At 35.9% G+C, this 15299-nt stretch overlaps 2 protein-coding genes and 1 long non-coding RNA gene across 3 annotated transcripts; 2 read left to right on the forward strand and 1 right to left on the reverse strand.

Moving 5' to 3' along the window:
* Positions 1-1143: 1143 nt before the first annotated feature.
* On the forward strand, positions 1144-3182 carry LOC132640240 (major latex allergen Hev b 5-like). Its single transcript, XM_060356751.1, has 3 exons — positions 1144-1298; positions 2121-2472; positions 2800-3182. Exons 1-3 carry the CDS (start codon positions 1284-1286, stop codon positions 2922-2924), a joined length of 492 nt encoding a protein of 163 aa, XP_060212734.1. The 5' UTR covers positions 1144-1283; the 3' UTR covers positions 2925-3182.
* Positions 3183-4348: 1166 nt separating this feature from the next.
* On the reverse strand, positions 4349-13717 carry LOC132640239 (E3 ubiquitin-protein ligase UPL5). Its single transcript, XM_060356749.1, has 4 exons — positions 13069-13717; positions 10647-11975; positions 8697-9286; positions 4349-4841 (listed from the first exon to the last, which is right to left on the reverse strand). Exons 1-4 carry the CDS (start codon positions 13484-13486, stop codon positions 4578-4580), a joined length of 2601 nt encoding a protein of 866 aa, XP_060212732.1. The 5' UTR covers positions 13487-13717; the 3' UTR covers positions 4349-4577.
* Positions 5261-6653, forward strand: LOC132640241 (uncharacterized). The gene is made up of 2 exons (XR_009582183.1): positions 5261-5395; positions 6231-6653. It is a non-coding gene; the product is annotated as an uncharacterized LOC132640241 (long non-coding RNA).
* Positions 13718-15299: the final 1582 nt, after the last annotated feature.

The raw sequence follows: 15299 nt of genomic DNA on the forward strand, positions 1-15299 counted from the left end.
GCAACATCGCATACTGAGTAAACTTTACAAAAAATAAAACTTAGGATTATTATTTGTTATAATGAGCTTTGTTGGACTGCTACATAGTGTAAAATTTCCCAAAAGTAATAAGTAGGATAAAATTAGAAGAACATGAAAGCATGATGGTCACAGTCACCTATGTACTAGACTGCACAAAACACAGAATAAACCACTCAAGAAAAAGATATGATAGTTGTTACAACAAATGGCCTCCAACACCATGTGGTTTTGCCATTTCCAAGAATCAATCACACAACATGGGCTTACACAACTAAGTTAATTAATTAATTAACTACCCACCCCAATAACCCCACCCAGCAGTAGATTTGCGAGTTTGATTGAACCCAGTAGAAGTGAAATGCACCTAGCTAGCCTGGATACGAGTAATTTTATGTCAAAGGAAGTTAACAATTCAAATATAAAAAATCAAATATTTCTTGTCCTATTTACTTTGCACAATATAAGTTTCGGCAAAGGGGATTCAGTTGTGCCCCCTTAAATCCCTTTAGCTCCACCCTGGAGTAAAACTCGGTTCTTCAAGGTTGAATAATATATATGTGTGAAAAACAAATATACAAAGAGCTATACATTTTAGAATGTACTTCTTAGCTCGTAATCCACAACATCTAAGTTCTGAATTCACAATTGTTCCGGTTCTATACTGTTTAGGTAATGCTTAATTTGACCTACATTTAGAGTTAAATTCCTAAAATCAATATTTAAAAATCATAGTAAAATCATTAATCTTTACTAGTATATCAAAACAATCTAGATCATATATGAAGTCTTAACCAAAGGGTAGTTTGCCTACTTGTTGGGAAGAAAAAAAAAATACTACATTAATTTTGAGTTAAATGGATCAACTATTCAATAATATCTGCAAAAAAGGAGAGCTCTCATCTTAATCTTTTTTCTTGAAAAAACCCAAGTATTATTGAGTTGTTTAATATACTTTTATAAGTATAGTAAAGCATAAAAACATTTACAACTAGACATGCAAATTTTATCCTATCTTTTATGTCAGCTTTGTGAGATGTCAATTTGTATATTCCTCCAGATTCCTCTCCCTTTTTATTCTCCCTTTTTATTTTATATTAATTTTATTAATACCGTACATTTTTCATCTCTATAAATAGCTCTCTATTGATCATTTCTCATCACCAGTCTCACAATCAAAACCACTTTTGCCACCTTTGCTCCCTTTTTCATCTTTATATTTTCTTCACATCTTATTAGTTTCAAGTTTATTTCTCCATTTTCAAATGGCCACTGTTGAGGTATATATTTTTCTAGTCAATTTTGCATTGATTTTCCTTCCTGTTCTTTTCCAAATTAGAACCTACTAATTAATTATTTTGAGCAAAGATCAACTAACACAAAGGGTTTTAAATCATTTTTAATGGAATTTGATTAGTGTATTTGATTGTCAAGAATTCTATGTGATTGATCAACCAACTTTTTAGCTTTTTTAAATAAAAGCAACAACAATCCTCATTACATCATTTTTATTGTTGACAGTTTGGCACTTTATATGATCTTTAACTTGATCATCAACCAATGATCTTCTTCAGGCATTGACAAATCCATTTCTTTTAAGATACAAGTTAGATAAAATGAGTTGAAAATGATATGAAATAGCTTGAGCTGATTCCAATATGTATGATTGAATCGAAGTGATTTTGGTTTCATTCGCGCATTGGATCTCCGGTCTCATCTAAATTCCATATGTGTTCTCTACGGCTCTTAGTTATACGTTGAGCCAGGATTTGAAATTTTTGAATTCTGAACTAGCTATCAAAGTTCAAACTTATAGCTCATTTAAGTTACCGGCTTCATAATTAAATAACTACACAAATTTGATGCAATTCCTAATACAAATACAAAATCTAAGCAAAAGCTATTGAATGCATCCGAAATAATACCTAATACTGTAGCTTTGCTCCCTGATCTTAGTGTAACTAGTTTGTCTGAAAATATATGTACTCATAATTTTTCATTTTGTGTCGATGCTCGTCGACCTGTTTCTACTTGTCTTCATTCATATTGAGACTTTCTTTCTTTCGTGTTTTTTTTTTTTTTTTTTTTTTTTTTTTGTGAAGGTTCAATCAGCACCAGCAACAGCAGTAGGCACTGCACCAGCTGAAATTGAGGTGAAAACCACACCAGAGGCACCAAAAATAGAGGAAACAGCCGCGCCTGTGGAAGAAACAGTGGCTGAAACAGTAGCAACACCAGCACCAGCACAAGCAGAAGAGGCTGCTCTAGTCGAAGAGAAAACAGCCCCTACTGTGGAAGAAACCGTGGCCGAAACAACACCAGTAGAAGAGACTGTTGCAGTTGAAGAAAAAGCAGCCCCTGCTGTTGAGGAAGCAGTAACTGAAGAAAAAACAGACAACTCTGCTGTAGTAGAGGAGGCAGTGGCTGAAGAAGCAGCAAAACCCGAAGTTGTTGGTAAGATTCTCAGCATTGAACTCATTATACTATTAAAATTATGGGTTCAGATTTGATAGTTATTGATTATACTATAGTAGGTTTTACGGGTTAAGATGAACCTGTAGCCACAAGGCTACATCCGCCCCTAATTGGACATGTCCTTAATTTTGGTTGTTCATGCTTCTTCTAATAGAAAAGACTTGTTTAATCCTGGAAAAACTATCACATTGCTGAAATAGTTTCTCAGGACAATGCATTGTACGACTCAAGCTATACTTGTGTTTACTCATAAATAAATGCTCCGTTATTTACTGTTCTAGTTTCTCCTTATTTTTTTTACAACAGAAGCACCAGCAGCAGAAGATGAAAAAGTTGAAGTGAAAACTGAGGCAGAAGAAGAAAAAGTTGTTGAGAAAACAGAGGCAACAAAGTCAAGCACAGAAGTTCCAGTGGAAAAGACTGAAGAGTGAAACAAGGATGATGTAATGGTTGGTGAATGATATAGGGGATTGGGAGTGACATTTCCATGTATGTTCTAAGTTAAGGTTAAATAAGATTAGTACTACTTTATGCTTACTATTAGTATTATTATCACTAGAATGAAGGAATATGTTGTTAATGCATATCCTTGGGGGTCTTGGTCTGTTTATGGTTTAAAGAGGAGATGATATGTGATCTCATCTTTGCCTTTTAATAATAAAAAGGATTACTCTTTATCCTTTTTCCTATGTTCTGCTTTTTATTCGGTGATGTCCAGCCTAACTCGTCGTATTTTAATTTATTTCATTGAGTATCTATTAGGGCTAATTCTACTCATCAAGGATTTGACAAATGAGAATAAATCAATAATGTTTTTTTTTATCTTTATTAAATCGGAATCTTGATCTCCAAAATTTGCACCACTTCATTCATCTTTAAGCCACACCCTTTAATGCTTGCTTATATGTCTTTAGAAACTTGGATTTCTCATTCTCACCCATGAATTTCATATATTAAATTCACCTCGACTAATAACTATTTTTACGCTGAATCGCAACCTTCTACCTCTAATCTTGTAGATTAACTATGATACAACATGGATGACGTGGTGGAATTTAGATTAATCTGCCCTTAGACAGGCCTACACAATGCAAATCCAGAGGAACTAGATGGTTAAACACCACCTCCACAGCAACAAACAAAAAATAAAAAATAATCACAAGCAAATTGGAATTGACTATATGAATCCCAACTTACCATGTCGCTCCAATTAAACTTACACAGACCAATATTACATATTAAAAAAATACAAATAAAAGTTACGATGCAGGACATGACCAAACAATTTCAAGCGACTTCTCATTTATCTTCCACAATAGTTGTTGCCTACACTTTCTATTGGATGTTATTACGTTTGAACTTAAACCATCTTAGCATTCACATTTCTGCAATACTCATCTTATGGACCCCGAAAGCACTACCCTATTGCAATCACATCATAGTTTTGTTATGTATCATCTTCATCTATCATATCATTCTCCTGGAACCATGGAACCTAAACAATTGAAAATGAGTAGATCTCACATCCCAGTCTCACAACCAAGCTCATTTTCAGAGGAAGGTATTACCATTCTTCACCAAAGGGTGTATGGCACATCAAGAAAAGTTGATCGTTTCAACCATAACAGAGGTAACATCCCTAGCAAATACTCTACTCAATACAAATCGTCCATTTGCTACCTAACTATAAAAGGAGAAATCAATATTTACAATATCACTTCCCAAGCCATGCTCTTTTTAGCATGTCAATGATTGAAAATAAACTCCAAGCTTTACAAATATAAACCATCCTCACATGAATTGAAATGGGTGAGGAGAGAAACTGAAATAGAAAAGGAAGAAATAGAACTAGAAGTTAAAAGAAAAAACTTGACCCTTCTTGCTTTATTAACGGATTACTATACCTGTATAACATAGAGTTAAATTGGGGGTGGGGGGAACAAAACCTACAACCTCCCACCATTTAAACCAACTAAAAAACCTTACCAAAGTAAGTTCCAAATAGGAGCATACCCTATACATATATACAAGCTGATTACATAACTCATGTGCAGTTGATTCAAGTCCAAAAAGATTGCCAAATTTCACCACGTACCAAAGCTGCAACCAACATGCTCTTGGGTAATAATGCGAAGTCGATCTTGCATGACATCCATGGATGGATACGGAGGAAAGCATAGGCGGAAGAAGCATGTGTGTGAGGAAGGCAAGCGATCGTAGGACTCTCTGGTTTTGTAGATGTAAAGCTTAGAAGCTAAACCACCAAAACCCTCTACAGGAAGATACTTTATTGAAGTCCAAAAGAAGAGGAGAACCTTTCTCTGCTCGGGTGACATGCATCCAACAATCTGCAGAAATGAAAGAAAAAAATGTTTTAAGATTGTATAAATCAGATCTCATAAGCCGAGGTTCATCCTCATAATATGAATCTCAAGTCCACCTTAGGAACGATTAGGTAATTGAGGACTTATATCCAATGACCTCAAAATACCTTGTTTGTTTGCTTTCTCCACCTGTGTATTCTACAGAAAATTGCATTAATCCGAGCCCCGAGAGCATGTTCAATTGGATCCTCGCGTAGCTTATTGCGCCACTCATATTCACACAAAGCGGAAATGCAACGACGCGAGACTACTAAATGCAAAAGAAGGGTGCTCTAGATATGTATTTATGCTCAAACTTTAGATTTGTCAGAGCAGAATAAAAAAGACTCATCTTCTGGAACTGTTCAACTTGTTTGGTTATCTACTTAAACTCAACTTTCCAGCTCTCAACACAAAGATCCTTTCTTAAGTTACGCAGATTGAGATATGAGGTAAAATAATATCTCAATAGATGACTAACCCTCAGGGGTTGGCCTGGTGGTAATTGGCTTGAGCCTTGGGGTTTGCTCCCTTTCAAGGTCTCAAGTTCGAAACCCATTGGGTGCAAACAATTTCTGAGGGCCATCGGACTGGGGACTGGGGTAAAACCCTGAATTACCCGTGGTGCACTTGCGGGAAACTCCTTGCCGAGGGCCTGTGCACCCCCGGGATTAGTCGGGGCTCAAAGAGACCCGGACACCCGGTGCTTAATCAAAAAAAAAAAAAAATCTCAATAGATGACTATAGAAGATCAAAATCAAAGATTGCAAACCTCTCCAAACAGCACAACGAGACAACGCTTTTTATAGTTGCTTTCACAGATAAATTCCAATACCCAAGAATCAAAAGTATTTTGTTTTTAACCTGCAAAATGCCCTCACAGAAACCAACAGTTCTTCATTGTTAATTTTTATTCCACCTAAGAATGTGATAACGGTGTGAGCCAAGGGCGGCAACATGCCCACAGCCTAATATTAGCCTCTAAATTTGGTACCTGCTGACCTCTGGAGGAAAAAAAAATAATCTAAAATTGCTTCTCTCTTCATTGACCAATCACAGAGACATCTTTTAACACTGATCAATTCAATTAATTCATTTCATGAATCTTGCTCCTCTTTCTTCTCTTCGAAGTAGCATCTGTTGTTTAGAAACTTTTGCCATGTAATAATCATATTTTTTTTTTTTTTGATTAAGCACCGGGTGTCCGAAGCTCTTTAAGCCCCGACTAATCCCGGGGGTGCACAGGCCCTCGGCAAGGAGTTTCCCGCAAGTGCACCACGGGTAATTCAGGGTTTTACCCAGTCCGATGGCCCTCAGAAATTGTTTGCACCCAGTGGGTTTCGAACTTGAGACCTTGAAAGGGAGCACCCCAAGGCTAATCATATTTAGTCGTGTTTTCCTCTTCTTGTACTGGCAAGCATCTTCACCCTCAAGTAAACTTCCCATACAAGGAATACTACTACTACTACTAACAAACATCTCATGACAATTCCACCCCCAACCCATAGAGAAAACAACAAAAAGGGGAAGAAATATAAGGTCAAAACATTCTCCTCCAAATCCACCAACAAAGAAAAAGGCAACATACACATGACAAGTTTCTCACTACCCCATAAAAAATTTGAAACAAGGAAGATTATCAACCCCAAACTCTTCTTAAAAAACATCTTCCCAAAAGACTATTAACCCCATACAAGTCCGGGCAGGCTGCACAAATCTTCTTTAACCATTCACTTCAGGCCATAAAATTACAAGGTCGTTCAGAATAGTTTACTCCCGCCAACCAAAAAAGAAAAAGAAATGACAAGTTTCCCCGCTACCCATAAAAAAACCAATAACAGAACAAGAAATACGAAGGAACTTCAGAACTTGCTCTGGCACACCTTCCATCACTTATGGTCTCTACATGAGCCAAGGAAGATTGTTAACCCCAAACTAGACTGGCTGGCTATATGAATCTTCTGTTACCACTCTGTTGACTTCAGGCCATGGAAGGTTATATGCTATATTCTTCATTGCAGGAGACAGAGGAGGAAGAGGAAGAAAAGAGAGAGGGGGGGGGGGGGGGGGGGGGGTGGAGTGGATGGAAGGGATAAGGAAGGAAAAGGTAAAATTAAATGTTGCAATGAGCAAAGAATCTGTCTCTTGCACTTCTTTGCGTTATTTTATAGCAAACTCAAATCCAACCCAATCACGAAGACCCAAAGTTCAAGTTGAAAGCATCATAAGCTAGAAAGAGTACAGAAATCTAAGGAATTCATCAAGAAAGTTCTTCTAAAAAGAAATTCAACCACAAAGTTACTGCAGTTGATACTAAGGATCAACGAGGAATTGTTAATGGAACTGTTCGTTCATTTTCCATTACCTTCTCATACTCCAGCATCAAGGACAAATCAAAGGGTATCATTTTATCATCCTAGTCAAGACAAGATGGAGAATATTGTAGTGCTTAGAAATCATAATTTGAATCATATTGTATTATGTAAACGAAAACGACCCCGCTAGATTGCCTATGTTGGATATCTTTCACCTTTGTTTTTAAAATTACAGGGAACCCGCTAAGATTTAGTGCTATTACATACACCTCTGTATGACCAAAATTCTTGGCCATCTGGTAAAAAAATATCTGAAAGCTGTTGATACTACACAAATTGTGAATTTATACCAAAATATCCTTCTAAAGTAAGCTACTATTAATTATTTATGCATACTTTTTCTAACGCATATTGTTCAACTCTTGAAGCTAAAATTCTTCTTCCTGTTCAAGCATCTTTAGCTAGCCCTTAATTATATATTAACTTCAATGATCCAGACTTTAATGTAAAAGGTAAAAAGAAAAAAGAAAAAATAATTAAAGTATCTTTTTCTAGATAAGTGGAAAAAGAAAATTTAGTCCATCTTTAGCTTGTTTTCTCTATATAAACTCAAAGATTTGCACTTTGAAAATTACGTTTATTGGCGTATGTAGGTAACCATCCCTTTTTGCATAGTATAAGCTATAAGATGGACTAAATTTGTTTCTCAAAGATTTGCACTTTGAAAATTACGTTTATTGGCGTATGTAGGTAACCATCCCTTTTTGCATAGTATAAGCTATAAGATGGACAAAATTTGTTTTGAGGTTAGGTCTTTCTCTTTCTCTTTTTTTTTTTTTGCACACACCTCGACTAATTCCGCAGGATACCTCCCACCAGCAACAGGTAATTCTGTCCACCAAGACTAGGACAGATGGGAAGAAGTCACTTAGTGTTTTGTCTCTGCTGGGATTTGAGCCTAAGACCTCATGGTGCTCAAACCACTTCACCGACCACTAAGGCACACCCTTGGATGCAGGTTCGGTCTCTCTCTTTTTGATAGCCTTTGATTTCTTCTTAAAAGGTCATACCGGTCATAGCATATTCACTTGCACGTTTTTTAGCAAAAGGGTCTAACAAAGGTGTCACTTAGTTTCACAAAGAGCTTAGGCATCTGTAACATAAGTGGTCTAGCAAGGGTATCCCCTTAACTTACCCTAATATTTACAATAAATTAAATGTATTATATTTCAAACCCAACGCCCTATCCAAAAAAAGTAAAAATAAGAAAAGAGAGGATTTTGAAAGAAAAAATAGGTTTTGCCTGGTGCAATACCTTTGAAAAGAATCATAACAGAGCAAAGAACATGAAACAAAAGAAATGAAATCTTCAGATGATGGATATGTACAGATAAGACTAAAATAGGTTTTGCCTGGTGCAATACCTTTGAAAAGAATCATAACAGAGCAAAGAACATGAAACAAAAGAAATGAAATCTTCAGATGATGGATATGTACAGATAAGACTAGTAGAAACAGAACATACCTTCCAAAACCAAGATATTTGAGGATCACTTTCTTTATAGCCATTATAATCAGTATGTGCTTTCCAGTCTTCCACAGAAACAGCAGTTTCGCTCCCATGGAGCATCCAGTCAAGGTCTTCAAGATCTAAGCTCTGGAAAAAGGATTTCTGGAGCCTTACGGTAGTTATGATGTCAGCAAAACCTTGAGCAAAATGGGCTACCTGCTCAGCAATGGATGTGACAAACCGATGTTGAATAAGAAGCTCAACATACCGTTCCCTGTTTTTACTATTCACCACAGTACTTCTGCCATTGGGGCAAAGCTCAATAACCTTCCTGGATCCTAACTCTTCAACTTCGCGAACAAATGTCAAACCAAGAGTATCTTGATCTACCATCTCCGGATCCATCTCCAATATCTGCTTGCAGCTACTGTACAAGTATGGATCTGCATCCCTTATGTCATCTAATGAAATATTCTTGCCCGACAATTGGCAAAAGAAAACCCGATCAAAGACAACACCAACTTGTATTTTGTGCATTAAGGCCAAAGCAATTACCCTGCCTGAGAAGCCAAAATACTCAAGGTGCAAAGGGTCCACCTTAGATGCTGCAATCAGAACGTGTGGAATATAGATAGGTCCCAATAATAAGAGTATTACTAGTGTCAAAATAAAAGCATTGTTCCAAACAGAACATACACCACACATCATCCTAATAACTGGAAACACTGACGATGAACGAAAATTGTCAGTTTGTCTAATCAATATCTCGAACAGAAGAGGGTAGCCCGGTGCATTAACCAATATCTCGAACAGAAAAAAAAAATGATACTATGACTTGGAAGTTCTCCAAACATGAGTGAACGTAACGTAAGTTAGCAATTGCTAAAAGAAGAGAAAAATCCAAACGGAAGTGAATCACGAATTTTTAAAAACCATATTTTGTTTCTTTTTCTTCAAAGACACAAAATCTCGTGAGATGACTACAAAAAGGTCCCTGTCCAATCTTCTGCTGATGCCTCCATCCTAGAGTAGTGATTCCTATGAGCATAAAGGCAATATCACATTGAGTTTTTGTGAATAATCTCTACTGATTACTAAAAATCTCTTTCGCAGAGGTTGAGGGACTTGCGTCTAAGATCACAAGTTTGAGCCTTGTTTCAAGCGAATTAAGTCCAATATTGAAGTAGAGAAGGGTAGAGGGGTGGCCCATTATCCTCGAGTTTCAAAGGTTGCCTGCAGTTGGCTCCAGATGGATTTATCGGCCATAAAAAAAAAAAAAAGAGCTCTTTCGACATACTAGAAGCTTAACATTTTTATTGGAAAAAGTTAGTAATCCTAGTAGACGCTTAACATCTGGACCCATAGTATGATCAATAGTCCAACAATAAATTTCCTCCCCTTGATGTATTACGTTTACGATTTGTGATTCCTATCTCCTCAAGAATGTCAAAAGTATAATACCATAGTGAAAAAATAATGCACAAGTTGAATTGGAAGTTGGAACACCTCCACATCTAAGAACTACACAATCTACCTAGGTTCTTAGACGGAAAGAGAACATTTGAATCAGGACGGGTATTATCGGGAACTTGCGTACGTTGCTTGCATCGAACATAAGTTGGGGCACGAGCTTTAGGAAGTGACACAGGAAAGTTAATAATGGAATGTGAAGGATGACCTAAAGAAGATGACCTTGACTAACATAATGTACCATACAGATAAACTGAGTGGCAATGCTGCAACAGTAATCCTTCTTAAGCGGATAATAAGAAAGAAATAGACACTTAGAGTAGGGCCATTCCAAATTCAACGACTAAATCAACTATGGCAGTTTGCTACACCAATTAAAACTAAATCAACTGTTAAAATTTGTGTTTTCACAAAGAAGAAAAACACCAAATGATCAATTACCATTTTCCAAAAAAAACACCAAATGAATTTATAATAAGGGCAAGAAAAGCTTACCTGGATTCGGGAAAAACCTTCTACGATCATTTGGGCAAGCAACAAACAGAGCATTCTGAGGGTTGAAGATTGCTTGACATACCAAGAAAAACCACTCCCTCAAGACACCAGGCCCCGTAGCTTCTTCATTCTTGAATTCCATAAACAAGCCACCACGTAGTGAATCGGGATCTGCATGTGCAATGTACTCAAAAGATTCTGATAGCAACTGAGAGCGGTCAATGAGCATCTCATGAAGCTCCTCGTACTCATCCTTCACTTCTGGAAGCATCATCATGGCCAAATGCCTCCTTGCCTCAAAATTAGTCACTTCCTTGTGCTCCAGAATCCACTGATGATCTTCAGATCGTTTAGCAAATCTATCAATCAGATAACACAAAGAAACTTTTCTTTGCCTCATTTTTTCCCAAAATTCATCCTCCGAGCCCTTATAAAGTTTTGATAAACCATTTATCTCCTTCAGAATTGCAAGATACTGAGACCACCTGAGTGCAAAAGGCTCAGCTCCTCCTTTCTCTTTCAATACTAAAGATTCTTCCATTTTCTTTAAACAACCCTCCATTTTCTCAAGCAAATCAAAGTAAATATCATGCAAGCATTTTAACTGCTGTCCATAATACGACATCTCAAATCTTTTGCTTTCCTGCTCCTCACTGGTCCCTTCCTCCTGCAACGGGAACGCAATCAGACTGCGCACCGCTACATGATCCTCTATCAAATTCCTGACAGGTCGCAAAAACGCAGTAAAATCACGCACATCACTCAAAGACGGACCCATAAATCCATTTTCACCCATACTCGACTCCAAAGCCTGCGATAACTTAGCTCCAACCTCACAAACAAATGGAAAAATGTCGTACAACGCTATCACATCTTTACTCCCATTACTCTCCCACCTCGCAACACCAATCGACTCTACTATACCACCTAAACTACTCCGACATAAACCATACAACGAATCGTCAACGCCAGCAGCAACACTAAGCAATTTACAAAACTCTAATACAATCGGAGCACATTGCATATATATAGGTTTAGGTAAAACAGTCTTACTCGAATTAATAAACTGACGAATCGATTCGTCACCTGTATCTTTATTCACTCTACTTTGCGACATATAAAGCATTACCAGAGCTGCTGGAGCACACGACGATAAAAAAATCTGCAAATGTTCCGATGCTTGTTCAGTTGCATTCCTCGGAGTCATAGTTAAAAACTCTGTCAATCTCGTCTTTATAGAGCTCGTATAAGGACGGGAATGTAAGGTTTTGCAGAGATCAAGTATCTGTGAAACGAGGTCGTTTATTAACTGCCAAGCTTGTGGATGACCTGTAGAACAAGATAAAATTACTCCCATAGTCTCATTTTTATTGATGCACTTTGATCGAATACGAAGCTTAAGAAAGAAAAGTTTTTGAAATTTGTTGTCTAAAAAAAGTTTATAAATATTTGTTTGGCTATAAATTATCTCACTAATGGTAAAATGTAAAGTTCAAAGTTAAGTTTGTTTCAGTTTCAAAAAAAAAAGTTAAGTTTGTTTCAAAATATAAAAAGATATCATTCTTCTTGGAACAAATTAAAAAGTAAATGAATCACATAAATTAGGACAGTGCAAGTGCGAACAACGTTCAAAAGTGAAAAAGCAACTAGCAAGTTCATTTTAATTACTCCATAAATCTAATACGCTTTCTTATCTACCTTCCAGGCTAACTTTAAGAAGAGCTAATTCATAGTCTGTTTGGCCAAGCTTATTTTTTCCGAAAAGTGCTTATTTTTTCCAATAAGTGCTTATTTTAAAAAAAAAGTGAAGCGCTTGGCCAAACTTTTGGGAGAAAATAAATGCTTCCGACTTAGAAGCACTTTTTCAAAGTTTGGCCAAACACTAAGGAGTAGTTTGGTAGCTGGTTAGAGTTATGCAGGTATTAGTAATACATGGATTAGTTGGGAGGGAATCTACGTATTATTTATGCAAGGTTTAGTTATTCATGTATTAGCTATTCCAGCTTTTGCCGTGCATAAATTAGTACATAGATTCCCTCACGACTTATATATGTATTAGTTATGCGGGTTTCTAAATTGCAAACCAAACACTGTTCTAATTTTATACATGAATAACTCACCTCATAACTAGCTACCAATCACAGTATGAGGATTTTAATACATGAATAACTTACTCCTAACCAGCTACCAAACTACCCCTAATTGCTTCTAAAAAGTGCTTTTTAAATTAATTAATAAGCTGATTTCAGAAGAGGCTAATCTATATAAAAATTTAGCTTTAGGCCACTAATTTTATTGAGTCACCCTAATATAACATGAACTTAAGTCTTCTTATCCGATTAAAATAAATAAATAAATAAATAAATAAATAAATAAATAAATAAATAAAGAGAGAAATAGATATATCAATTTACAACATCACCTGTGCTTCGCATACGTCCAACGAGTTGTAATCCAGCGTCGTTTTGGATATCGCATTCGATTAACGTTTGTTCGAACTGTAATTGTTTTCCTTTATATATCAATCCCTGTTCCATTATCGGTATACCGGTGATGACGTGGATTTTCTCGTGTATTGATTTCACTGTGTCTGATGACGTGGCGTGGAGTACTAGAGTGTTGCCGCCGCATAGCAACCGCACGAAGAACTGGAGTTGTGATGACGTGGAGGTGGAGGTGTGGTTGTTGTGGTGGTGATGACGTGGCGGAGAGGTGAGGGTAGTTTGGTCTTTTCTCATTCTAACGGCGGAAGGAGGTGTTAAGTGTGGTTCTTGTTCTTCTTGTTGTTCAGATGAGATGACGTCATAATCGTCGAGTTTCCGTTTGGCGTTAGACGTCATTGAAATTTTGGGAGGTTTTACGGTACACTCGAGTCCATGGGAGAATCATAACAACTAAAATTTCAACCCAAAAAACAAAAGAAATCCTAATTTATTTTTCTTTTTTTGTTTACTTAATTGAAATTTGAAACAAGAACAAGAAGAAGAGAAAATGAAAGGAAAAGTGTTTGTAGAGAGAGAAGGGTACTGGAGAGAAGAAAAGGTCGTGCAAGTGTTGAGAAGAGAAGAAAGAAAGAAGCTTTTTGTTACGCTAAATAGTGTGAAATGACGACTCTCTTTAAATAAAATAAATTAAAAATATCTTACTTACTAAAGTAGAGAAAAGGCCGTAAATAGTCCCACCGGGTCTAAAATGGTCCCTTAACTATACACTTACTGATTTTAGTCTTTTAACTATTTAAAAACTTATCAAATTTGGTCTCCGTCTATTTTTTTATACAAACAGCGTACAAACTCATAAACCTTCATCAGATTAATCATTAAACCATTCCTCAGACCTATATTTCTCTCTCCCTGCTTCTTTTTCCTCAAGTTCCTCTTATTTTTTTTTAAAAAAAAAAAAAAGAAGAGCATTCTGGCACTGGTGTCGCTCTCGAGTCTCTAAAATTCGAAAAGACAAACTCAGGCACAAAATTTCTATAACTATTCTTCTCAAACACTACTAAAAAACTGGTAAAAACCAACGGAAAAAAACGGATGGAAAAAACCAACGGAAAGACCGACAGATTTTGTCGGTTTTTTCAATAATTCTTTTAAATCTTTTTTTTTAAAGAAAACCGACGGACTGCGTCGATTATTTTTTACACAAAAATGCGCGAAAAATATAATTATTTGTTATATTATTTTCTAAAATAAACCGATGGAGTCTATCAGTTTTTTATTTTATTTTTTAATTTTTTTATAAAAAAACCGATGGAGATGGAGTTCGTCAGTTTTTAGAGCAAAAAAACAGTATAAATTAAATCAATGTAAGTATATGAACAAAAAATATCAGTGGTCTAGTGGTAAAGCCCTTTAATGCCAAGGAACATACCCGGGTTTGACTCCAAGTTCCTATGGAACATAAGGAATGTAAGTCCGGTTTTTTTTTTTAACAAGAGGAACTTGACGAAAAAGAAGTAGGGAGAGAGAAATATAGGTCTGAGGATTGGTTTAACGATTAATCTCACGAAGGTTTATGAGTTTGTACGCTGTTTGTATAAAAAAATAGATGGAGACCAAATTTGATAAGTTTTTGGATAGTTAAAGGATTAAAACTGGTAATTATATAGTTAAGGGACCATTTTAGACCTACTCCCATAGATAAGAGGCTATTATGGCCTTTTCTCTACTACAGTACTACACCCTCCGTGTATTAATTCCTCACTTTCTATATATATAATAATAATAAGTTGACAATTCAAATATCGGCAAGTTTATAATCACAAAATTCAGAAGATATTTTAATATATTGTATTATGCATATCTTTAATTTAGAAATATAAAATTTAAAAAAAATCTTTATTTCTTAAACTTCATGCCTAGTCAAACTAAGACACTTAAATTTGGACAGAGGGAGTATTTGGATAGTGTATATTTTCTTAGACCATAATTTTCTCAAATATTTTAAATTATTAATTATTGTGACTTATACTAGTACTTTTTCATAAATTTTGAATATGTAAATTTCATTCTAAAAAAGTAAAGATTTTATGTCTGAATTCTCTTGATTAAGACAATCTTTTTGAGCGGAGAAAATAGTGATTACAACAGTATGACTATATTTTATTCCAATGCACATATACATATACCAAATTTTTCACCAAAACAAAAA

Source organism: Lycium barbarum, chromosome 5 (genome assembly GCF_019175385.1).
Source record: "Lycium barbarum isolate Lr01 chromosome 5, ASM1917538v2, whole genome shotgun sequence".
NCBI lineage: Eukaryota > Viridiplantae > Streptophyta > Magnoliopsida > Solanales > Solanaceae > Lycium > Lycium barbarum.

Excerpts from the sequence above, each read along its gene's own strand:
- LOC132640239 (XM_060356749.1), bottom strand. The coding sequence starts at position 13,486 with ATGACGTCTAACGCCAAACGGAAACTCGACGATTATGACGTCATCTCA. Across the intron at positions 11,976-13,068 it reads TGGACGTATGCGAAGCACAG|GTCATCCACAAGCTTGGCAG; the intron begins GTGATGTTGTAA and ends CTTGTTCTACAG. Across the intron at positions 9,287-10,646 it reads AAGGTTTTTCCCGAATCCAG|CATCTAAGGTGGACCCTTTG; the intron begins GTAAGCTTTTCT and ends TTCTGATTGCAG.
- LOC132640240 (XM_060356751.1), top strand. Across the intron at positions 2,473-2,799 it reads AGCAAAACCCGAAGTTGTTG|AAGCACCAGCAGCAGAAGAT; the intron begins GTAAGATTCTCA and ends TTTTTACAACAG.